The 24,980-nt window shown below is 44.7% G+C and overlaps 2 protein-coding genes across 3 annotated transcripts; both read right to left on the reverse strand.

Annotated features, from left to right (window-relative positions):
* Positions 1-6,292: 6,292 nt before the first annotated feature.
* On the reverse strand, positions 6,293-21,324 carry smek1 (SMEK homolog 1, suppressor of mek1 (Dictyostelium)). Of its 2 annotated transcripts, none has more exons than XM_030344565.1 (15): positions 20,236-21,324; positions 19,990-20,045; positions 19,807-19,905; positions 19,040-19,657; positions 17,494-17,571; positions 17,257-17,373; positions 16,611-16,727; positions 13,541-13,672; positions 12,884-12,986; positions 12,598-12,756; positions 11,867-12,036; positions 11,300-11,442; positions 10,428-10,618; positions 8,338-8,549; positions 6,293-7,690 (listed from the first exon to the last, which is right to left on the reverse strand). In XM_030344565.1, exons 1-15 carry the CDS (start codon positions 20,375-20,377, stop codon positions 7,565-7,567), a joined length of 2,463 nt encoding a protein of 820 aa, XP_030200425.1. In that variant the 5' UTR covers positions 20,378-21,324; the 3' UTR covers positions 6,293-7,564. The 2 variants fall into 2 exon arrangements, with proteins under 2 accessions (XP_030200425.1, XP_030200426.1); XM_030344566.1 differs by having other exon boundaries at positions 11,300-11,439; positions 20,236-21,323.
* A 161-nt stretch (positions 21,325-21,485) lies between these two features.
* erh (ERH mRNA splicing and mitosis factor) lies at positions 21,486-23,266 on the reverse strand. Its single transcript, XM_030344570.1, has 4 exons — positions 23,085-23,266; positions 22,627-22,714; positions 22,128-22,248; positions 21,486-22,037 (listed from the first exon to the last, which is right to left on the reverse strand). The coding sequence occupies exons 1-4, from the start codon at positions 23,085-23,087 to the stop codon at positions 21,935-21,937; spliced, it is 315 nt and encodes a 104-aa protein (XP_030200430.1). The 5' UTR covers positions 23,088-23,266; the 3' UTR covers positions 21,486-21,934.
* Positions 23,267-24,980: the final 1,714 nt, after the last annotated feature.

Here is a 24,980-nt window from a genome sequence, read left to right on the forward strand (position 1 = left end):
CCTCGAACGCCCCACTGGTAGAACGCTGTTCCTCCATTCTCACACACCTCTGTGTCAGGCCTGGGGCCCACGGCCCTGCAGAGCTGCCTTCCTTTATCCCCCCTCCTGCTCGTCCTTTCTTATTCACCGCAAGTCCAGAAGACACGCACACACACACACACACATTACAGAATTCTGCTGCAAGTTTTATCTGCTGGATTGCAACATGAAGTAGCATTAAAACATAAAACTACGGTCGGATCGCAGCAGCATTACCGCTAGGTCTGAGAATGTGTGTCTAGTCTACGTGTTTGTGTGCGTGTATGTGTGTGTGTGTGTGTGTGTGTGTGTGTGTGTGTGTGTGTGTGTGTGTGTGTGTGTGTGTGTGTGTGTGTGTGTGTGTGTGTGTGTGTGTGTGTGTGTGTTCATCCGCCTCGTTTATTTGTTGCTTTCTGTTTGCTGATGTCTTGAAGGATTTAGGGTGGGCCTCCTGAACAGAGTCCCTACTCATCACCCTCACACACAGTCACACTCACACACAGCCCTGGGAGCGGAGGTGCACTCTTTATCACTGTGACATTTCCATTTAACATGCAGGCCAAGCGTGCTTACGTTCACATCTGCAGTCCCCCCCCTATCTCCCCCACCTAATGCGACATGCTACACACGGCGGACACGCTCAACATGATGGCAGAGCCAAGGCTCTGAAAATAATTCTCCCCACTTCCAAAACCTTTTAATGGGAGTGCTCATCGTTTATCAGTTATTCCGAGTGACCAAAGAGTTATGGCGGTACCGTGAAGTACCCCATCCCCCCCTCCCACCATCACCACACCCTCTATTTTCCCCAACACACACACACACACACACACACACACACACACACACACACACACACACACACACACACACACACAGAAAAACAAAGCAGCTCATAAGGCACAGATTGAGGAACAGATGTATGTGATCTAGGGTTAAGTGACTGCTGAGCGGAAGGGAATGAAAGTGAGGAGCCGGGCTTTCAGAGGCCTCTGTGAACTGCCTCTACACATAAACCATCTGATAGGTCTCCTCAACACAATGGATAATGTTTAACACTATCGGATGAAGAGTAATGAAAGACATGACAAATGAAGTTTCATATGGATGAATATCAATTGATTTGTGCATGGAAAAAAATATATGTATGACATTAAATTTTTCTTCAAAATAACAAATCGATTGAATGTAGTTAAAGTCACTGAATTAGCTTGTAAGGAATAAAGTAATTCACTTCACATTTGTTTGCAGCCTCTTGGCACATTTATTCACAAGTTAATGGGTTTTAACTAGCTTATGTACGGGAAAAGAAAGCTAAGGGACAGAGCAGTACTGTATGGTCAATATGGCTTGTTACTTTGTTTTACGTCATTCTGTGCATTCATACAGACAGATGCCTCTAAACATGTGTCTGAGTGGAAAGGGGACGTCTATTCGGTACTCAGAGAATGGACCCGAACTCTTGTGTAGTCGGTTGATGAATAAATAAAAATGTCATAATAATGTGAGGATTTCGAGACTGATCAGACTAGACACACATCGACTAATGGAAGAATCTTAAATAGAGGAATAAGTAAGAGTTTCAGGCTGGGACACTTTCTGTGTGGGTGGCTGTTCATATGGATGAGGATGTTTGAAGATATAAAAATAGACCTCCAATTTACTATAATGATGTTCCAAATGAACATCATGTATGCACTATTGGACACCATGGAGATGGGGTGCCTTCTAAACAACCTGTCCAAATGAACAAGGTAAATCCTGACGTCATTACCTCCTACTGTTTATTGGTTTTTTTTGGGAGATTTATTTTTGCATTTTTTATGGTTTATTATAAAGTGAGAATAGACAGGAAGGTATGAGTGATAGAGGGGAGGACATGCAGCAAATGACCACCGGCAGGAATCAAACTCGGGCTACTGCGAACAGGACTAAGCCCACGCGCTCCCCCCGGTGAGCCGCCAGGGCCCCAGTGGTTTTCCTAGTATTTTGTGACGGTCAGATCTCCTGCTAACTTGCATCCTCTTACCTTCTCTTGCAGCGGCAAACTGTTTCCTCGTGTCTCCATCCTCTGAACGGTTGTTGCATGTCCATGAATGACAGCCAGTCATGATAGCTTCAAGACATGGTGAAGGCAGGGTCCAAGGGAAGAGAGGGCATTGAGCATAGACCAAGATATTGAAACACTATGCATTTCTTTATTTGATTTTGGTTTCAACCATAGGGTAAATAACATAGGGACCAGAGTAATTACTTAGAGTCTTACAGATTAAGAATAAAAATGTAGTTACTTATTGTTCATGCCTTAAAGAAAAATGACAATTAACTTGTGTAGGGTGGTGCCATGTCCTGTCGTGTGCATTGCAACCGATTCAACTTCCAAGAGATGATATGAGTTTATAGTGCTTGACATCTGAATATAGTTATGATGTGAGGATTATATCTAGATCTATATGGTAACCATTGTCCTTTTGGTGTTAATTGTACATAAATACGGAGATCATCCTATCGCTTTTCCCCCCCCGATAAATGCCTCTTTTGGCACATCTTGTTTTAAAGGCACTTCTTTAGTCCGTGGGTCCGCACAGCCCTGAGAGGCTTCCAGTGACACTGCTTGTAGTGAGTGTCATTCAACTAAAACTAGAACAAAAGGTGAAGTAAGGCAATGTTAGGTAGCCTACTCAAAAGAGTCAAGAGAATTGGTCCGCAGCCCTATTAAGTAAGAACTTACTCAAGGTGTAGGCCTACTCACATCATTGGATATCAACAGATCTGCATCTATAACCAAGTCATTTGAACACCAAAAGCCATACTCACGAGTCACGACTACATTGCTAAGTTTAGTGAAGATGCATATTGATATTTCAGTAAAGATTAAGTATTGATTCTGGATCCAGTCAGTTAGACATACATCCAAGCTGGGCCGGCCCGAGGCATAAGCGATACAAGCGGGCGCTTGGGGCCTCCTGACCGCCAGGGGGCCCCCTATCGGGAAAAAAAAATTATAATTAAAAATAATTAAAAATAGTAATAATAATAATAATAATATTAAATAACTTAAACAAGTGACCTGATTGAATGAAATAAAGAATACATCTATACAAGAAAATTCTGATTTTACGATCAATATATCTGCCAGTGTTCGAGTCATGCATATCAACTGCGTGCTCAATCTGCTGACAGATAATTCGCGGTCATAGACAGACACTGCATAATACTCAAGGTTAAGGTGGAAGGGACATATATAAGCATGTCATCTAAAAGGACGTTTTGGTGACTGTTTTGGTGTAAATAACGACTATAATAATACAGGGGTCTATCAATGGACAAAAGTCTAGAATATTTTTGGCATGAGAGCAACTGAATGAGCCTTCCAGGCCCAAGAGGTCAAGGGGCACTGAAGCCCAAGCCCAAGTCACCATCTCAATAAGTCAAAAAGAAAAATGCTATGAATATGCTTAAATTTAGGTATTTCCCTTCTCCAGCTGGCCATATAAAAAATACAGGAAATCACATCTACGTAATTCAGTATTAATACAATTGATAATGTCAATTAATTCATTGTCAAATCATTGTAGTGTGACATTTTTGTCAATAATCTTCGAGCGCAAATGACTCCGCTAGGTGGGAGGGGGGGCCCCAATATCAAATTCTGTTTAGGGCCCCCGAAAGGCTTGGGCCGGCCCTTCATCCAAGTGACAATCAAGCTTTTGGAGACACCTATGTCTTTCTGTGGCTTTGGTGCAGATTATACAGACAAGTGATTGAAGTAAAGACACCCCCCCTAATGCTAAATTCATCACCCCTGCAATTCTCTTCAAATACAGGCAAACTGAAAATCGGATTATTTAAATAAACTGCTTTCATGTCCATGACCGGTAAAAATGATTGACATGACCAGATAACCCCATATGGTTCTAACTTTTTTGGACGTGTTAACAATTGTGTTCATAGGACACAGTCCTCAAACATCTGTCATAATTGATCTTCCAGTTAAAACAAGTGTTGACGGCTTCAGAAAATAAAGTCAAGTATTGTGTGTGCGTCTATATCACAGTGCCATGTTAATGCAAAACACATGTGCGAGTAGGAAGTAGATTACTTATTTTCCTCCTTCCTTTTTCATATATTAGCTACCGTCGGAGCCTGACCTTCGGCGTGTGCGTTTGCTGTAGTCTACGAGGAGTTCTCGTAGGGCCGCCCGCCGCTCTCTCCACCTAGGCGACGTAGCCTACTGCGGGACTCCGTACGTTTTTAACGCGGTGATCAATCACACACCGGCGGACATGCTGAGCTGCAGTACACGGTCAATCACCTCCTCCGGAGCCTGTAGCCGTTGCGGACACAGAGAGACTCTGTGCGAGGCGAACACAGGTCATTGTCTGTGGCTGTGGGGTTTGGGCCGGTTATGAGACATGAAAGTGGACATTGTATGCCTGTTTTGACAACCTTCTAGCCTTTAAACGGATAAATATCCCAAACCGCAAGGCGATTTAGTGTGGAAAGGAAGTGAGGGGAATTTATTTCACGTCACATGACAGCCTAATAGACTGCATTATGCATGCCTCGGATTGGAACAGATTAAGAAAAAAAGATGACTGGGCCTACTGTTTTCTTCGATCTCTGTAAAGGTCATTTTAGGAGAGGAAATTGTTATTCATCCATTCCAACTAGCCTATTAACAAATGCTACAACTGCTTTACGTTTGCCCCTTAACATTGGTGATGTGTTTAGTTTTATAATCTTATATAAGAGAGGTGTGTGTGTGTGTGTGTGTGTGTGTGTGTGTGTGTGTGTGTGTGTGTGTGTGTGTGTGTGTGTGTGTGTGTGTGTGTGTGTGTGTGTGTGTATAAACGATCCCATTTCCAACATCTACAGAACGCCCACCCTCTCAGATCAGCTCTTCTCGTTAAACGCGGCCCAAAATGAACTTCTGAGGCCATGTCATATTCTCTGCAGTCCCTGAAATCAACACTGAACACGTAAACCGCAGTCCCTTTCACGGGGCTCTGTTGTCTGTTTCATGATGAATTCATGGAGATGGGCGGCAGATAAATAAATGGCAGACACTCACCACCCACTGCTCTATAAAAGAGGGATATTTACACAAGGAGTCGTGCCAATCAAGAGACCTGTCAAAGGGGCCTTTTCATCGCGCCCCGTGGGAGGCAGGACAGCAGTGCCCCCAACGGGGACATCGGCAGACTGCTGGCAGACGACCTGGCGGACAGAGCAAGGGCGAATGTTTTGGCATCCGCACGGCATCGAGTCTGGTGGATTGAAGCAGTGGCTGGCACGGGGAGGACGCTGGCCTTTCCAGTGGCAAGTAGACAGAGCTCCGACACACACACACACACACACGCACACACACAGGCTGCTGCCACACTCCTGCTGATGAGCAAACTGAGGCGCAAACTGAGGCTGGCAAGGAGCGCTCCTCTTTGAGAAGTGGCTGTTGTCTGAATGGCGCTTTCATGTTAATGAGCGTTAACAGGCGTAGTGGGGCGGTTCTGCTCACACGCTGGGCCCCGGAGTGATTGGCTTCGCTTGAGTTCTAATTATTAAACCACATCTGATGGCTACAGAACGTCTCCTGGCCGTTTGTTTCAGTGCACAGGCCTTGCGGAGGTGACCGTGCACATTGGGATGAGTGCTGCAGCAATCGTTCGTATTTGAGCAACAACGGATCCACCGTTTGCGTTTAGCATACACATGTAAAGGAAATGATTGATATTAAAGTTTTTTCGGGACAGTTAAACCGATTGACTAACTTTAGAATTTGACCAAGACTTGAATAAGTCAATAATAATCCAAACTATAGGATAAGGCCAATGTATTAAATGTGCAGCTCCAACTCTTCAACTCTTGAGAAATTTCTCGACCTGGCTGATCCACACCGAGGTTAAAAAAGTTATTTTATAATTTCACCTAGATGGATATATTTCAAACTACATTTCCCTTTCTAGTCTAATTTTGGCAAATAAAACAATTCCAAAATGACCCCCCCCAGACATTGGTGTTATAATGGTGAAGCAACACCGCCACCCCGTGGACAAACAGCTCAGATCGACAACGTAAATATTCTAAGATAATTGAGACAGTATATCAATTCTAGTTTATCTGTTTCTGGAAGGCAGTTAATTGGTTAGCCACAGTTCCATTATCTGCCTTGTTTTGCAAACTGAAGTAAACAATTCCAACTGTCGCCTTTGGCGACATCTATACGACCAGCAAAGAGGTCATACAATGAATCACTTCAGGGTAGCAAGAGATCTTACAGCAAAGATCATTTTAATGGTCCCAAATATTCTTAACAACTAAGTGTACACTCATGTAAAAGAAAATGAGAAGATATGACAAAATGTATCACATCTAGGATTCCACTCAATCTTTAATCAAGACGGGATTACAAATTTTCCAAAAAATCTGCAGTTTCAAAGGGCAAAAAAAGGGTAAAACTAGCTCAACCTACTGAGGTCTTTAAAAACCTGTTCAAGTGCGACAGAAAACGTCCTGAACATTTAAAGGCAGGTCTTTTTTGTTGTTGTCATTTACAAAAAAAACAGGAAAGAGTGTCAAATAAACAACAAGAGGGGGAGGGCGGGAACGAAACTGCTGGCTTTTTTTATTCTCCAGAGAGAAAGAACGTCCTCTGAGGCCACGAAAACAACGACACCGATGACATCATCAAATGCCCAAGGCTTTCCTTTGCCCCCCCCCCCGTGCCGTGTCCCGCCTGGTCCTATAAACTAACTTTAAAAAATAAAAAGACAGAAACGAAGAAGAGAGAAGAACCAAAAGGAGCCAGAACACCCAGCAGAGGAGGGAGGAAGAGAGAAAGGAACCGATTAAAGAGGTGGGGGCTCTGAGGGGGCCGGGGACAGAGGGGGTCAAGTGGCGGTTCTGGGTCTTCATTGGCCAACCCGTCGGGTTAGTCTGTGATGTCCTTCCCTGAGTGGAGGAGGTGGGGGGGGGGGTCGCAGAGGGGGATGGGTTGGGGCAGTGGGTCGTGTTTCAGAGAGCAGTAAAGTCACTAACCCTGTTTGGGTAACAAGTCTGTGACCCGTGTGTGTGTGTGAATGTGTGTGTGTTTTGTTTACTTGTGAGTCAGCGTGTGTGTTTGGTGTGTGGTTTTCCTCCAGTTACTGAATGGTCATTATGAGTCTCGTATTGTTCGTGACTGCGATAGCTACAATCGTCTTCACCCCCCCCCCCCCCGACCCCGCTGCCCCCTCCATGGTTTTCCTCTGGTCCTCCTCACGTCTCCAGTGGCCTCCGCAACTGGTCTTCTGATTGGCACTTGTATAAATTGGGTTCTAGTCTGAGGACGCTACGAGCTCTCACGCAGTTCTCTCCTCGTCTGGGCGCCGGCTGGTGAGACAGCCGCTGCGCACATATTATTATTTTTTCCTTTCGTTCTGTTGTACAAGTTTGATCATGCCTGTGGTAGTCAAGTCAATGCTGCTGCTGCTGCTGCTGCTGCCGCTGCTGCAGCTGCTGCTGCTGCTGCAGTAGTGTGGCGGGCGAAGCGGGGACCGGCGGGTCTCTAGGAGCTCAGCTTGGACTTCTTGGATGGAGGCAGCGGGTCCTCTTTACTCTCCACGTCCTCTTCCTCGTCCTCGTCCTCCTCATCGTCGTCGTCCGGGTAGTCCACCAGGCCCACCAGCGCCCCCTGAGGACAGACACAAACACGTCAGGTCAGTTGGGCTCCTACCAAGTGTTGAGCTCTCTAGTCCCACTGAGCCACTCATTAGTGAGATGAAAGACCTTTTTCTGGAATGATCTGAAGTATTCGGTTGGAACCAAAGGAATTCAACATGAATGACATTAAAGCTTGATTCCATAAATGATTCCTAATTGTCTAGCAGATGTAAATCAGTGCTGGACATTAACAGAGCAGACGATAACGACAACCACTTTTAAGTTGGTCTTATCTCAACAGTATACAATGTGTTAACAATTGATTCAGATGTTGACCTCAGTTGCTACAAAAGCTCATAATAATAATAAACAAAAAGCATGTGACTTGTATATTGCCTCCTTTTTTCAATCTGGAAATGGGCCCGTGACTCAATGACCCCTCATTCAACGGGCGTTTTGCCCCCAAAGTAAGAACAGTCTTCATGTTGCTTTAGAAATGTGTGTTTCTAGGCATCGAGGCATTAAGAAACACCTAGACGGATGAGGATGGTGTCCCAATACAGGGATGCTTCAAGGCATTCTGACACACACCGCCTCTTGATAACACACTACCTTTTAGAATCACATCTCTTCTTTAAACTTCCCAAACAACCACGAGGGTCCGGGGGGAGCACCTACCTTGGTCGGGACGGCCGCGGCGGGGGGCGAGTTCCGGGAGCCCGACCCCGGGGAGCCCGGGGAGCCCGGCGAGCCGGGGTTGAGCGAGGCCGAGGAGGGCGGGCTGGACAGACTGCTCTTGGTGGAGCCGGAGAAGGAGAGCTTGAAGCTGGGGCTCTGTCTGCCCGACAGGCCCGACTTCCCGAGGACCTCCTTGTCCTCAGAGTCTTTCACTGGTGGTGGGGGGGAAGGGGATATAGATAAAATTAATGCTTTTAGACCTAACCATTTACCCAGCCGCAGGTTGCACCCTGATAAGATAAATAGAACAATCCCATTCCAGACTAAGATTGTTTGCTTTACTCCCTGAGATAGCCAGAAAAGGGACTTTATTGCTGTGATTGCACTGGTTCTGTGTTCCCACAGTATTGCAGGACTTTGGTTGCGTGTGGATTGGTGACAGCGATTATCTCTCAGTTTGCTGATTTTTAAGTGCTAGTTAGGTATCAGTCACTGCAACCTGCAGATGTTTGTCTCCCCATACTTGATGCATTGGTATGACACCATGAGCATCGAATGGAGAGTTTGGATTCGGCCAGACGTTAGCGGAACAATGTTGGCGCGAAGCGTCGCCCTTCGAACTCCATCTGCTCATAGCCCGTTATTATGGAAGACCATCGCAGGGCTCCAGACTAACTTTTTCCTTGGGTGCACTGGTTCGCCTAAATGTTTAATTTGGGTGCACCAGCACCCAAAAAAGGGGGGGGGGGGGAGGATGGACCGTGCCTGCCTTGCGCTAAGTTGTTGACGGGGGGGGGGGGGGGGGTGGGCAACCCGGGCAGCTGCACCGGTTGCACCGTCGATATTTACGCCATTGATTAATAATATCTTGACCATTAAATAAATGCCTTAAATAAATGCAGAATCTGTTTCTCTCATAAAGACTATCGTCAGACAATGCCAAGGGATCGGTTCTGCCCCGAAAAACCCTCTGTCTCCGGAGAGACGCCTGTACGAGAAGTGCGCCGAGGTCCATGGGAACACCCACAAATGGTGACATCATTATCGGAGGAGGGGCTAGGAAGCTGCGCACGCCGATATAAGTAGCCGATCTCCGGGTAGACTCGCTGAAAAGCTGCTCCCGACCAGGTTTGGTTGCGAGCGTAAGTCACCATGGTGATACAGCGACGCTTAAAGAGATTGACTTTCATGGTACAGCTAACCCAGGCTTTCAGCTCAACATACCTCGCTAACCCTCTAATCGAGCTTCGTAGTACAGGCCCCTGGATTGGGCTTCGCGGGTTTGTTTACCGGCGTTGCTATTGTTACCGGGCTTGCGTGTTCCAACGGTTTATTAGGTGTCTATTAAATCGGTCTAATCAATACTTCATTCACTGCCTCTTCCGTGGTTATTACAATATTATGAATAGACTGCTCTGTAAAAAAAAAAATAATAATAATTATACCAGATAAATGTTCAGTCGCACCGGTGCGCCCAAATAAAATATTTGGTCGCACTACCCCGAATTCTAGGCGCATGTGCGCCCAAATTAGGCGCACTCTGGAGCCCTGCATCGACCCGCGCTGGGGCCAAAACGAGTCTAGACATAATATTTACTTCACCAAGTCATGGTTGCTGTCTCGCTGCTCTGCCACAGACCACACTAATGTGATCTGTCTTTCTTATGGAATGGTGCCAAGGAGCCGCCACGGCCTGCAGCTTGACTGACCAGGACTTATTGACATCCTGTGCAACCACCTACCTCCCTCTGCAAACTCTAGATACGGTTTCATCAATGGTTCACAAACTCTTTTGACCCGTGACCCTATTTTCAGCTTTTAAAGTTTTTGTGCATCAGTTTGTGCACATAATTGTACCCCTAAATCTGCCCACAATATCATCGTTCCACCGGACACACGCACCTGACACCACACATGGGATCAGTCGTTTCTAGCATGTGGCTATGAATAATGACTCAAAGATAGGACCTTCATGAGAACTTTCAAGACTTATCAAAACGTTATTTAGTTCAATCAAAAATAAGGAATCTAATGTCTACAGGAAGGAAGGCTAACGGGGCCGGACCGCCCGAGGTGAAACACAGACATACATTTCTTCCTCTCCATGAACTTGCTGATGGGGTCCATGAGGTCCTCCTCGCTCTTCATCTTGTCTGAGGGCGGGACCACCGCCTCTCCGTCCTCCAGGTCGTCCTCGTCCGTGTTGAACCACATCTCCTCCTCGTCCTCCAGTGTGCGGGCGTCCCGGCGGAAGCGGTGGTTCCTCAGGATAGAGCGCATGCTGGGGAACAGAGGGAGAGGTGTCCGTCAGACTCACCGCTTCGAGTGGCAGAGTACCTGTGGTGGGACATGAGTCCGTTCTCAGCAACACTGGAGCCTTGAAAGGTTTGTTAATAATGGGGATCTCTGCATACTTAAGACATAAATCAATTTTTTTCTATAATAAATAATGTTTCAACACCGGTTCAAAATCCGGTTAGAGGGTGTAGTATCAGTCTGGACATGAGCAAAAAGCCTGCCGTAATACTGCCTTAGGTACATCAGAATGTACACCAAGCAGATCGGCCTCTCCTCAAGGCGTAACAATGAAGGAAGATAACTAAATAAAATATGAACTAGCTGAAACTAATAAAAGGGGTCTGTAAATAGAATAATAAAAATAAAATTAAAGTGGAGGAACAGACATTTCTGGATAATCTTATAATCTATAGTACAGCTTGCATGTCCAGGTCAAATGTTCCACATTATTACACACTTATTACATTACTACCAAGTTTCTTGCCAGCTCACTAACTTATTTACTGGTACCTCCAAAAATCCCACGACCCCACTTCCTATCAACCACTAATAGGCACTCAAATAGCATTTTTTGACTCCCCACCTTTCCTTAGGCAAGGCTTGAGTGCCCACCCTGCCATCCCCTTCTCTGAATGTCAAGTGGAGTACTGGCCCTTCCACTCACCTATCTAGTTTGGGGTTGTCTTGCCTCTCCCTTTGCTGTTCGTAGCGCAGCTTCAGGCCCTTGAAGGTCTGGACATAGTCCACGTCCTCCAGAGCCTTCCAATAGTTCTCTACTATGTGAGCGGTGAGAGACTTCACGTCCTCCTAGGAGCAATGGGAGGGGAGAGAGGGAGATAGACGGAGAGAGACACAGAAAGAAAAAAAGGAGGAAAAGGTAATGGGGGAAACAGGGGAGCAGAAACTCACAATTTGGGGTTTGAGACAGAACGACGGGGGGAGAAATAATAAAGTAAAGAAAAAGTACGAAAAAAGCAAGAACAAAGAAGGAGGGAATTCAAGAGAGGAGAGATAACACCAAACTTGTTAAACGTAAACCTCTAAAGCAGCAACACAGCAACACGGTTTAAGAATATCTGGTTTGACAAGGAAACAAGAGACTCAATTGTAAATAAACAGACAAAAATAAGTGGTTCAGGGTGGGTGCTTCGAGTGGCAGGGCGAGGGGGACACTGAGCACACGGACATACTCAAACATCTCAATGAGTGGCAGGGCGAGGGGGACACTCACCACACGGACATACTCAAACATCTCAATGATGGCCGAGTTCATGAGGTTGTAGCGCGAGCCGTTGCTGAGGAACGCCTTGACCACCGGCTCAAACAGGAAGTTCCTCATGATGTAGCGGTTGTAGAACTCGTCCTTCAGGCCGATGATCCTACGCATGAACCGCAGGGCGCCTTGGAGGCAAAGAGAGGGGGGAGAGAAACGCAGAATGAGGCCCCGAACCAACCGCCGTCATGTACGTCTCCGGGGCGATGGGATCTTCCTCGTCCCGTAGGGTTGCCATTAGGGGTGGGACAAAATATCGATACTTTGAGATGTCGTCACCCTTCTTCGTGCAACACCAGAATCGATACACTGGCGCCAATTACCGATATAATAAAAAAAAATTATGTTTTATTCCTTAGGAGTGTGACAGGAAATATTGGCCCATATATCAGTATTTTAATTTATAAAATAAGACTTGCTGCTCCTTGAGGTGGTGCTCAATACATGTATGAAGGAACGGAGGTACCCTAACTAAAGTCGAGTAACTGAAAAACTTGGACCATGAATAAATACCGAAATCCAGCATTTTACCATGGCCATTAGGTATTCATCGTTAGACATATTTCGCGATGTATTGTTCGATTGTCTAACAATATATTGATTGATCGCGGGCCATGTATTGCGTATCGTATCGTGAGCTACCCTTTGGTTCACAGCCCTAGTTGTGATCTGTGGTGGGTGTGACTCACACAGGGCCAGGAAGGCGTGCTGCGAGGCGGTGAGTACCAGCACCCTCCGCAGGATGTCCTTGTTGATGATGTAGTTCTTGATGTGGTAGGTGTGGTGCTCCACACAGAACGTCAGCAGCTCCAAGATCAAGGCCAGCAGCTGAGACGTTTGGAAGTCATCTGTTGGTTGGGGGAGAGTCAGGTTTTAGATGTTGAACATTTGGATCGGATTAGAAGGCACGTGTGTTGCGAGTTCAGGTTGCAGTGAACCAAACGAAGGTAAAGGAACTGGAGGTGCTGGACTGACCTTTGCTGGGCTTCTCTTCAGTGGTGTTGGCCAACAGGGGGGCTGAGAGGACATGCATGCAGTGCTTGTAGAAAAAGCTCAGGAACTCTGTCTTCTCCGTTTTCTAGGAGGAACAAAAGCCAGAAACTTATCATTAACAAGGGTTCACCATTTTTGCACTTCAACAGTCAGACAGTCAAGAAATTCGCAATTTAAAAAGGTTGAGGATAAAAAATGATTGCTCCAATATATTGATCAATTAAAGTCAAGACCTTTCAACACTGGACCAATTCAAAAGACGCTATCGGTATAAACAGGCGGAACCATAGTTTAAATCAAGGGGTGTTGCATGTTTTCCTCTCGCCAAAGCTGGTGGAAATTTCACTGTTGCTTCATCCAAGTTTTATTATGCCACTATATCAGAGTAAAGGTAGGAGGCGATAAAATGATGTGCATCACCGCGCGTTTCAACAGGCATTTCTGGCAACATGCATAATTCAACACCATCGCTCGCATGGTAGTTATTCATAGTTTCACACAAAGTGCTTTGTCACAGAGTTGTCTGCGTGTCATACGCCTTAACATTTGCAACAAATGGGATTACATTTCCTGCTCCTCAATCCGTAGTAGGAGTGAGCAAAGTGAGACGGGGTGTGGGAGGAAGCCCCCAGAGCTTACGTTAGCCGTCGCCAGCATGTTCTCCGGATCCACCAGCGTGCGCAGCAAACCCATCAGCTGCACCGCGCCGCCCAGCTCCGGGTCCGTGTCACAGATCATGTGCTCAATGATCAGGTTGATCAGCAGGATGTCCTACATGGAGGATAGAAAACACAAATCAGCCACATGAAATCAGACAAGAACATAAAATCAAGTGAGTGTGAACAAATGAGATCATCAATTAGAAATTACTTATTGGAGAGTGACCTGACAATCAACAGAGCAAATTTTACATTAGTCCTAAGTGTGGGAATCCTTTCCACTGGTGTATACAGAATTTGTTTTGGAACTGGTTTTAGGTTCGACTAGTTTACCCTGCTGTGTAGTCGCTGTCCTTTATGTATTGTTGATAGCCAACTTATCAGTACAGTGATGGGGAATTTGGAGGTGGGTGATGCCTGGATGGAACAGCAGTGGGGGCTACCGATATGGACTGCATTCTTAGCCGGATGAAGTAGGGCACCAGAAACAGGAAGCTCTATAGTGTTTGCCAACACGGGCAGGTCATTGGCAGTGTCTAAACCGGAGGGATGCGCTGTAAACAGTCAGTTACTTCGGGCAGTCCGCACCGCGTGTAGTATGTTAGATGAGAGACGTTGTGATCCAGGTGTACGATCCAGGTGGACGATCCCAAAACAGATTAAAATTGTCAATGAAGTGGAAGCCGTTAGTTCTGACAGCCGACTGGAGTCAGGTGTTGAGGCTGAGAAGGCTGCTGAAACGTCCGTCTCCACGGCCCATCGTTGGCGTTGGCCGTGGAGATTAAAAAGGTGGACAAAGTCCTGTTTAGTAATCTCCGACCCTTGGAAGACAACATTGTTAGACCCAACATGGATTATAGTCCTACTAATTGAGGACGGGAGTGAAGGGATGAGCTGCTGGAGTTTTTCAGCAATTGTGGAGGTCGTTGCTCCGGGGAAACTGTGTGTGAGAGTGTTGAAAAAACGGACTGGTCTGATGATTGAGTCACCTACGATCAAGATAAGATGGTGGAAAGAGAGGGGGAATGGAAGGTGTTTGAGGACCTCCGACTGCACCGGTGGGCGGGCGCTGAGACCACAGTCTCCCTGACCCCGAGCGCCCAGCCGAGTGCTGAGACCCGGGTCCAAGGCCAGAGGAGTCCCCAGCCGACCCAGGGGAAACATCGGACCGGGCCACCACCGGATCGGCTGATGACAGCATTCCTCAGCATCTTGTGACGGGAGGTAGCGCGTTGTTGGCTTGGATCGTCAACAGCACCAGGGTTATTCACCTGGGGCGTGGGCACCGCATTGGCAACAACAAGCGATGTCGCTGGGGGGACAGGACTGTCGGTGTTGGCAAGCGGCTCGAACCTGTTTGAGAGGCTCATGCACGGGGGAGGATCCCGGTCGCCGGTTCTTTTCCTCACGCAAACCGAAATCTCGGTCCAGGTCGAGGAGGAGCACGGAATGGAACAGGGGACCTCCCCCGGATCGGTGAACGTATCCCAAGGCATAGTGTACTGGGTGGCACATATGGACGCGAGACGCCTCGATTGATCCGCGGCAACATCCATGAAGCCGGAAAGCAACGCTTTTTTCTTCCGTAACTCCGTCCTCCAGCAGGTGAGCAATAGTTTTCTGTGCCTTCAGTAGTTCTAATTCGAAGGACATGTTTAGAATATTAAAGTTTATGGAGGGGGTCTGTTTGTTTGTTTGTTTGTTTGTTTGTTTGTTTGTGTAGCCACGGTTAGGCTAACAAATGAGTAGCATGTGCAGGCATAAAATGGATTTCTTACCTAGATTCAGCAGATTATTCAAGGCTCTAGTGTTTACTGTGTTGAACACACTTTCTAACCTATCGGATTATGCAGCATTTATGTACCGTACCGCTGCGTGCTCCGAGCCTGTTAGACGAAGGCTGGTTACCATGACAAAGGCTGGTTCTGTGAAACTTGGGGTTGAGACCTGTTCAAGTTTCACTGAACCAGTGAAACTTGAAGAGACCAGAAACGTTTTTTTTTTCTCTTTTTTATTCATGTACGTGGTATATTTGTCCCATACGATCGTCAACATAGTAATACATGCCATTTTATTACCGTTACTGAATTAAGTCCCCAAATTAGAGAACAGAGAGGCTCTGACGTTACGGTGCGTGTGGACCTGTGGATCTCTGCCTGGGCAGCAGTGGACTAAACTTCTCGATGTCCGAGAGAAAGTTGAGCTTCTTGGAAACAGATTTTATACCGGTACGGTGTGTGTGGAAGGTGATGCTCAGTCTGAGCAGCGATTTATTTAATACTCGCGTCTGAAGGTTGGGCGTCCCGGGCACATATAGTACAACGCTACAGTGTGTGGAAGGTGAAGCTCCGTCTGAGCAGCAATTTATTTAATACCCGCATCCAAAGGTTAGGATTCCCGGAAACCTATAGTATATTGTTACGTGTGTGGCGCATGTCCTATACAACATCGCTCATCATAACACTCGTACACAACGACGGTACTGAATAAGTATGATCAAGTATGAAAAAGTATCAAAGATGACATGGGCCGCAACCATAGCGATAACACGCCCCCCCCCTTTGCTAGAGGGGATGGTAGAGGTTTGTTTTTTAAATTGTAATGGTATTACTAAATACCTGTGTCGGTAAGTGGCATCAGCGAGTACCCAAATGTAAGTACTTGTACTTGGTCGGAGAAGAGGTGGAATCGGTGCATCCCAAATCTGATTAAAATAATGTATTACGCAATAAAAGTGAGGTGATTCACATTAAAAGACGTAGAGTACAACATTCTATTTTACACAATTCGTGACCAATTAACAACCAGTTAAGAATAACCGGTGCAGTGAGATAAATGAGTTACATGATACAGAGTGTGTGCTGTATTAACAATATAATGCCAAATGGTGCAACACATACGCTAAATACAGAGGAAGGTGGCAAATGGATTTGGTCCTGCCTATTCTGAAACGGAATAGCAAGGCACATCATCAAATAACCCACCCTACCACCACCAACAACAGCAGCAGCACAGAGCATCAGAGGTGAACGTTCCTGCTTGATACTCACGTCATCGTTCTGCTGGGACTCCTGCATCACAAACTCTCGTACCATGGAGGGGTTGTACTCCACCAGATAGGAGAAGATATCTGTGGCTGCCCCGCGCACCTGCACATCGTCCATTCCCTGAAAAAGGCCAAACACACAGCCTAAGAACCACACCAAGAAATGGCAACCAAAATAAGCTTATTTTTTTATATACTTTGATGGTGTGGACTACATTTAAATTTAGGGCACTTAGCAGACGATTTTATCAAAGCGACTTACAATAAGAAGTACATCTGTCAGAAGGACTATTGTTGAGGCAAGATCAAAGAGCCCATGTTAAAGGTCCCATGGCATGCCACCAGGTTTGGTGTGATTAGCCGCTGTCATAAGGGGCAGATTTCCAAAACGGCTTGTACCAGCTAATCACACCACACCTGGTGTCGTGCCATGGGACCTTTAAATGCCAAACCACATATGAGCAATACCAATACTGAGCATTAGCACCACCCCCACATACTCTCCAGTCTCACACACACACACACACACACTTTCTGGTGGGAACTAGTTGGAAAAGGGTGTAGAAAACACACCCATCAGCATCATGCAGCCAACAAAAACATTATGCACCACAAATGTAACCCCTGTATGATGATGATGCAGAACTCACCAGTATAACCTCTAGTGCTGGGAGAATGCCCATGTTTGACAGCGTCTTAAAAAAGGCGTCTCTGTTTTGAGGTTGTAACGTTTGTGAGAATGCGCAGAATTCCTTGAGGAAGTTTACCTAGAGACGGGCGGGAGGGACAGCATTGGGGCATGAGGCATACAATAAAAACCGAGACGAAGAAGATCGGCCAGAGGGCCCATGCCGACTGGACATTTATGTTTTGTTGTTGTCGCTTACCAGCTCGTGTCTTTTGTCATCCTCTGTGGCCTCATCCGTGAGCTGGGCGAAGAGATCGGTCAGGAACTTCTCATCGTCCTGGGGATGAAATGGTGAGCAGAAAAGACAAGAGGGGAGTTGAGGAGGAGGAGCCAGCGGCACAGGTTGAGGGGGTCTGCTACGAAAACTCCCGCTGCTAGTCTAAAGGACTGAGGGCTGAAGGGGCTCGGCCCACAGTCAGCGGACTCAGCTAAGTGGAGCTATTAACACCCATACGGGTTAAGGTTGTGAAGCATCTACAAGAACAGCATGGCACACCATGGCTGCCAGAAAATTGGACAGGTCTATGAAATGATTTCAAACACAACTTTCCAAGTATAAACAAAAATGGCTTGCTCCTCTTCAAAAGCAGACAAAGTAACCTGGGGACATACAGAGCAGACATACCAACAACAACAACAACAACAATAAAGACAACAAGCACAGCTGCAATTACTGCTCCATGACCTCATCTTGTAAACAGTTATTTTGTCCTACCAACAAAGTCTCTCACTTTACAAAACAAATGCAAGTGCCAATTAAGAGTCTTCGGCTTTTCACCATGAGGCTCATTTGTGCTAATGCTTAATTGTTTTTTTTATGTTTAAAATAGTTTTTCCGGGTCAAGAAATTAGCATGAGAAAAAAAAACATTGTGGCATTCAAAACATCATTACTTCTTTCGAATTGTTTAATTCACCACCATCTAAACATCTCTTCGACAGAACAGTGTCTAAATTAATAAGAAAACAAGAAATAACCTCTGAATACACAGAATAGTAGGCTCACTGAGACATCCTCACGTTTGTTAACAGCCGAATAATTTTTTTGTAGAAAACCTGAAAAGATCTTATATTAGATTGTAATCAAATTGAATCACATGTAGTTCTAACAACATGTGGAGCTCTATGTAATGATTATAGGAATTGAAAGCCACAATTTCTGCCAACAACAGTTTGGTGACAGAATTCTGGTCCTTGCCGAAATGACTGGAACACTGTACAGGCCGCTTTAGGCTCATTGCGTGCCGCAGCCTGGCCTGTGGTGCTTTAAAAGACAACGAAGCAGGCCGCATGTGTTTGAACCTCTAATTGAGCCGTCCTAACAGAGAGAACAGCATGCCATGATTCAGTTTTTCTTGAGCTCAGCGTAACCGATTTACACAACACTTCTCTGTCTCCATGGAGACGACCATACATAAACACTGCTGAGTTGACACAGAATAAAAACAGAAGGGTCACATGATGGTAAAACCTATCAGAAAGATTTGCAAATCAGAAAGCACACTCGTCTGGAACCAATCCTTCAATGGCTACACATCCATGCTTACATTAACCTGATTCAAGGTCATTCTAAAGCCAGGCACGTTCTGCATGTTCTTTGGTGTATTTTCAGGATTTGTTTAGATCCACTCATGTATTATTATCAACACCAGTTCTATGTAATGAATACCTTTTGCCAAGAAGCTTACGCAGCAAGACGCGAGTGCATAGACAACTACAAAAACACACAGCAGGCTCGGATCTCACCTGAAGCATGCCGACGATCTCCACCTTGTTGAAGAAGATGAAGGAGTGCAGGGTAGACAGCATGTTCTCCTCGAACACTGAGGGGGTGGGCAGTACCATGTCCTGGATGTACTGCACCCGGTACGTCTGGTGTATTTTCTGCCGCAGTTCGGGGTCCGAGATAGGGATGACCTCTTTGAAGCGCGCCGTTTTGGTGAGGAACTCTCGATGGCGGCGTGGCTGCGGTAGCGCAGGGTCAAACTCTAGACAGCCAATCACGTCCATGATGCACTCCTCTGAGAACATGACCTCAAAGAGGGCCGTACGGTTGAGCAGGAAAATGCCCTTGATGATCTCGTACAGGTGGTGCAGCCCCTCGTGGTTCTCCAGGTCCTCGCACACACGAAACAGCTCCAGGAGCTTACGGATGTAGCCCTCGTTCTCTACTGCCAGCGCAAGCTTCTCGCGGCGCAGCGGCGATGGGAGCGATGAGGCAACGAGCTCGGCTAGGTCTTCCAGGCGGTTCAGTTCACACGGTGGCAGCTCCAGGCCCGGCGACGACATGTCGTCGAAGCGCTCCTCTTCGGACTCGTCCACCACTTCCTGGGTGATGTCCACAGACGGGTCCTTTCCCTGAACCTGGGCAAGGAAAATGGAAGTCAGGATTTGATTTTGTGAATTGGGTGACAGAAGAAGCCAGCTGTTTACAGAGCCTGTAAACAGTCTATAAACAGAAACAAACCTTTGTCAGTAAATCCTTGAACAGGGGAAGGCACAACAGCACTAACCTGGCATATTTTCTCCCAGATCTCATCGCAGCCTGCCTTCTCCTGAAAACTGAGCGCCAAATCGTAGTTCTCCGCTTCTGACCACACTATTAACGTGTCCTAATCACAAAGCAAATTATGTAAAAACATGTTATATTCAATTAAAATATGTCAGTGACATTTGAATCCATGTTATAGACTGACCTGTTGTTTCTGGTATGCTGTGTTTGGATTGATCTTGGACTCCAAGAGAAGGGAACCTGAAAGGCAAACAAATAAGTGTGTACTCATTATGTCCTAACAAATCGAATGAATGAGAAAAAGAAAACACAAGATCAACATAAGTATGTTTTTGTTTACGTGTGTGTGTGTTTCGGAACGATATCGTTCCAAAATATGTACAATAGTAAAGCATGGCTTAGAGAGCTTATATTGTGGCTCTAAACTTACCATCACTTTCTGCTCGCACCAGCAGAGAAGTGCCTTTCAATCTTTCGACGTAAGCCGAAGAGACGTGGCCGGTCCCACGGTCGTCCCATTGTCTGTCCTCATTGAGGGTATAAACTTTAACTCGGCGACGAGTGTCCGTCATCCTGGCAAGGTGGCTTTTATCGGTCCCACCCCGAACCTTAGCCTTGACTGTCTTGCCCACGTAATATCAGACTCAAAATCAAGTCACAACTGTCAATACGTCAATTTCAAGCTTGCTGGGGTCAACCGGACAAACAGTTTGACGAAACAGTCCCAATGCAGAGGGGCTGAATAATCAGGCTGATAAAACTTCCAGATGGAAGTATTCTGAAATGACTAAAATATTGCCCAGCGACGGCTGCATTTACCAATTTAATTCAGTTTGATTAACATTCTAGCAGACGGTGTTTGGTGTCTAGGATATAGAGGCTAGCTGCTAATCGATGTAAACCACAGACGAATGGTATAAAACACGTGTGAGGCAGAGAAAAACATTCGGAATTGCGGGATCACCTGTTTCTGCCCACTAATATCGGATAACGTTACAGTCTATCGGTACAATCCGAAAGCCAGCTAGCTATGTGGGCTATTGAGGTGTGTTAGCCAACCCAGTGCATTGAATAGCTAGCTAGGAAGCTAACTGCCTACGCTCAACATTTCCAACAATAAGTCAAGTTTAATACTGACGTGGAAACAATCACATAACGCTAACATCATTCAACGTCCAGCGACCACAAAAACAGTGCAATCGATAAACCGACGGTTACGATTATGTGTCCCAATAATACGATAGCAGGCTAGCATTAGCTGCTATTTCTTGCCCGAGTTTTCCGCCATGTTCTGGCTCGGGGCCGTGGAGAGACTCGTCTCTCCTTATTGCTTTCCGTGCATTCCAGAATATGCAGATAAACAGTAGAGGTGTGCGGTTTCTTCACGAATACGCATTACATGATAGTGCTATATGCCATTCATACGGGACGGCTTGCTTAGATAATTTCTAACAACCCCCCGTGAGTATTCGGCCATCTTGGGTCCCTTCAGTCGGTACGGGGTTTCCCGCACAGCAACAACAGGGCAGACCGCCACATTTAAAGAGACATTACACCAAACAATATAGACAATATAAAACCAAGTAATTCCAGCTATTATATTAAACACTGAAGCATAATTTTGATTATGAAAAGATTTATTACAGCTCTGTATAAATTAAAAAGATGTGATGCCAAAAGTCAGAATGAAAACAATATTTTATTTAGAAACACAAAACAGAAGCAAAGTAAATATATACTGAAAAAAAAAAATCGGGGAAAAAAGGGTGGAATGGTAACAGGCTACAAAATGTAACTTTGCTTCGCTTGACATTCAAAAGAAACCTATGCAGCCACATTCAAATAAACACCCCTCTGTCCACAGCAGCCTATTCTACAGGTATAAAAACATGTCAAATGGTGCTCATATAAACTGACCACATATTTGAAAGAAATCAGTATCTGACAACAAAAAAAAAAAAATCGGTCTCATGGAGCATTTCTGTCCTTGAAAATGAGGCTCCACTTTGCGAATATCAAATGTATGCCCCACCCAACCCCCACTCAATTATATATTTTAATTAAGTATCAATTTCTTTATGCACAGCAAACTTCTCCTAGATTTGAACTGCAGGGCAAACTCCTGGCATTTACTTCCCAGCCTGTTGTGCCTGACGCCGCAGGAGCACATAGATCTTCTCTTTAATCCAGTCCTTGTTGTATGGCTGGTATGTCTGGGTGTCAGCTCTGTACCTGTGAGGAAAAGTACAGTTACAAGAACGACAGAATGAATTGACCAAGTTCGCATGGCACACAACATCCTTCTTGAGCACTTATACTTACACAAGACAGCTCAAATCTGCCAGGTCATCAATAAAGTCAAACAACTGACTGATATCATAAGTGATGGACGGACTGTTTGGGTTCATCCTCTTTAAATGTTCCTCGTACATCTTGCACACACCTGAAAAAGAATTGCAGTACATCTCATGATCAGAGTTTTTGAACACAAATCTTCGAACATATATGGGAGGGGGAAAAAGGCAGGATTAATGTTGTAAATTCTTGCTCAATGAATATTTACATCTATAACTGCTGCAGCAGGCCATAGCTTGAAATATAACTCATGCAATGATGGATGTAGAACAATTACTTACAATGATGATTGATAGATCAAACAAATATTTGGCACAAAAAACAACAACTATGTGTCGTTTGTATAAAAGGAAACAAAATAGTGAAATTGTTATATTCTTAAAAATGTGAGCACTATTAGGAAGATGTAATCATACTTGTGAAAATAACCCATGAACAGCGTACGCTTAAAACACGTAGACCTCACCTTCCATACACTCATTGACTGACTCGTAGTCCGCATACGTGCGGCCCTCGGGTCTCTTTGTTGGCTGGACAAGTAGAATTGTGTGAGACTGTAAAAATAGATACAATTGAAAGGATATCTGACAAGAATTATGAAAACTTAAGAAAACTGTACAAATTGTAAATACTCCCAATCTATAGGATATAATATGGATAAGCTGGATACATGTTATTATATAGCATTTATTTTGCAGGGTAACTCATTGGAAATTCATTGAATAGTTAAATATTATCCAGCAAATGATAGGAATGCACAAGAACCTTGCATTAAATCTGATCACACGTCTAAACATGAAATGAAGGTTATGATGAAAACATTCGCTCGGTTAGTATTAGCATAGCTCCATTAGCTTAGCATCGGTAAAGCAGCCATTACAACAACGCATCGTTTTCTAAAGCTGAACAAGTTTGACCACTTACCATTTTTTTTCCGACGTCGAACTTCTAGTTGTTGTTTTAAATAAACAACCGTATTTCAAAGTTTACAATATATATTTCCTTTACTCGTGTTGCACCAGAAATCAAGCACAAGAATATAAAGGAAATGAAGTTAGTAGTGTTCCGGTTGATGTCTTCTTCGGCCTTCTTCGTCTTCTTCTTCATCTTGTTTTGTTTTTAATAAGGCACCACCTGTCTCATCAGTTCATTACTGCCACCCATTGGTCTGGAGTCTGGATCGTTCGGTTGAAGGGAACGGAAAGGACCGTCAAAATAAAATTAAATAAATCATACTAATAGATACTACTACTATTACTACTACCACTAATAATGTAAAAAAACAAGATAAAATATAAATTGTTTATCTATATATATATATATATATATATCTATATATATATATATATATATATATATATATATATATATATATATATATATATATATATATATATATATATATATATATATATCTATATCTATATCTATATCTATATATATATATATATATATATATATATATATATATATATATATATATATATATACAACAATTTATTTTTTATTTTGTTGCATAATATATAAATTGTTGCACGTTGTCGCCCTGGTTTCAAGCTGAGTATCCCAAGTCCCAAAAAATATCTTTAAAACCCTCAAATGTCGAAATTTTCAACACTCACTATCAAATTGTCCCTGGTTTCTCCACAATTAAAATAATAACAATAACACAGACTTTTATTCAGTGATTACATGGCCATTTATGCAAAAAACATATGCACCATATGTCTGATTCAACCCTGATTTATCTGTATCTGTGTCAATTAATCAATGTGTGGTTGTCAAGGCTGATGACAGACTTAAGACAGGTCTTCGACCGTCACAGATACCAGATAACAAATGTCCAAAAATCTGACCATTTAGTTTATTGATTGCCTTTGGGATGTATGAGAATTTCGACAAATATGACAATAATCGTTTTAAAACATATTGCCTACCCTAGATTTACGTAGATAGAGACCCATGTGGGATTGTTTCTACTTGAAGCGCGTTTTGACTTCTTGTTTTTCTAACGAAATAAACGAGTCACGCATTCGTGTGCTCAACGTGAGAAATTGTCTTTTTCTGTTTATGCAATTTCCACACTGGTGACCCCGACGTTAAGGCCGATTCATACCTCCGGATCCGGACGAAATTTGTCCGTCTGTACCAAACGTTGCCTCCGGTGCTACGCTTCATACCTCCGTCCTGTTTCCGTATTGTTATGGATGTTACGCAATCCTCTAGAGGGCAGTGACTGTCGTGTCACAAATTAACGGCATCGACATTCACAAACATGGCATCTGTAGAGATGATTTAGCTTTGTGTCATCCGAAATTGGCAAAAAAAAGTGCAAAAAGTGTAGGCATAGATGGCGGTGGCACGTGACACCCCTCACCAACCTGCAGATTATCTCCTCAAAATGTTGCAAGATTTTTATATGAACAGTTACAACTCATTGCCAAAGCAGGGGAACAATAACATAAAAAGGTCAGGTATATAGTATAATTTAAGTATAAAACGTTAAATACAATATATATACATATCAGATACTACTCTATCTATTTTTGCGAATGGTCTGACTTCTGCCTCGATTTCCGGTGGTATTGCTCTGTTTCTCCCGGTGCACTCCGGATTCGTATGCTGAGGCGACCCATTGACGGACAAAACACCTCCGGTACCGGACGAAACAGTCCGTATCCGTATTTACCGTAGGTTGTGAATGGGCCGGACGTCTGCTGGACATGTCCGGAGACAAGACACGGCCATGCCGCGAACGCTGTTCCCCTCAAACTCCCCAAATTCTGGGAATCGTCGGCGTCGGCATGGTTAGCCCAGACC

Source organism: Gadus morhua, chromosome 21 (assembly GCF_902167405.1).
Source record: "Gadus morhua chromosome 21, gadMor3.0, whole genome shotgun sequence".
NCBI classification, from domain to species: domain Eukaryota; kingdom Metazoa; phylum Chordata; class Actinopteri; order Gadiformes; family Gadidae; genus Gadus; species Gadus morhua.

Coding starts and splice junctions, on each gene's coding strand:
- smek1 (XM_030344565.1), bottom strand. CDS start 20,377: ATGACGGACACTCGTCGCCGAGTTAAAGTTTATACCCTCAATGAGGAC. Junction 12,037..12,597: donor GCACGCCTTCCTGGCCCTGT/GTGAGTCACACC, acceptor TTTGCCTCCAAG/GCGCCCTGCGGTTCATGCGT. Junction 10,619..11,299: donor GACAACCCCAAACTAGATAG/GTGAGTGGAAGG, acceptor TCTGTTCCCCAG/CATGCGCTCTATCCTGAGGA.
- erh (XM_030344570.1), bottom strand. Junction 22,249..22,626: donor AGTCAATGAGTGTATGGAAG/GTGAGGTCTACG, acceptor ATTCTTTTTCAG/GTGTGTGCAAGATGTACGAG. Junction 22,038..22,127: donor GCAGATTTGAGCTGTCTTGT/GTAAGTATAAGT, acceptor TTTTCCTCACAG/GTACAGAGCTGACACCCAGA.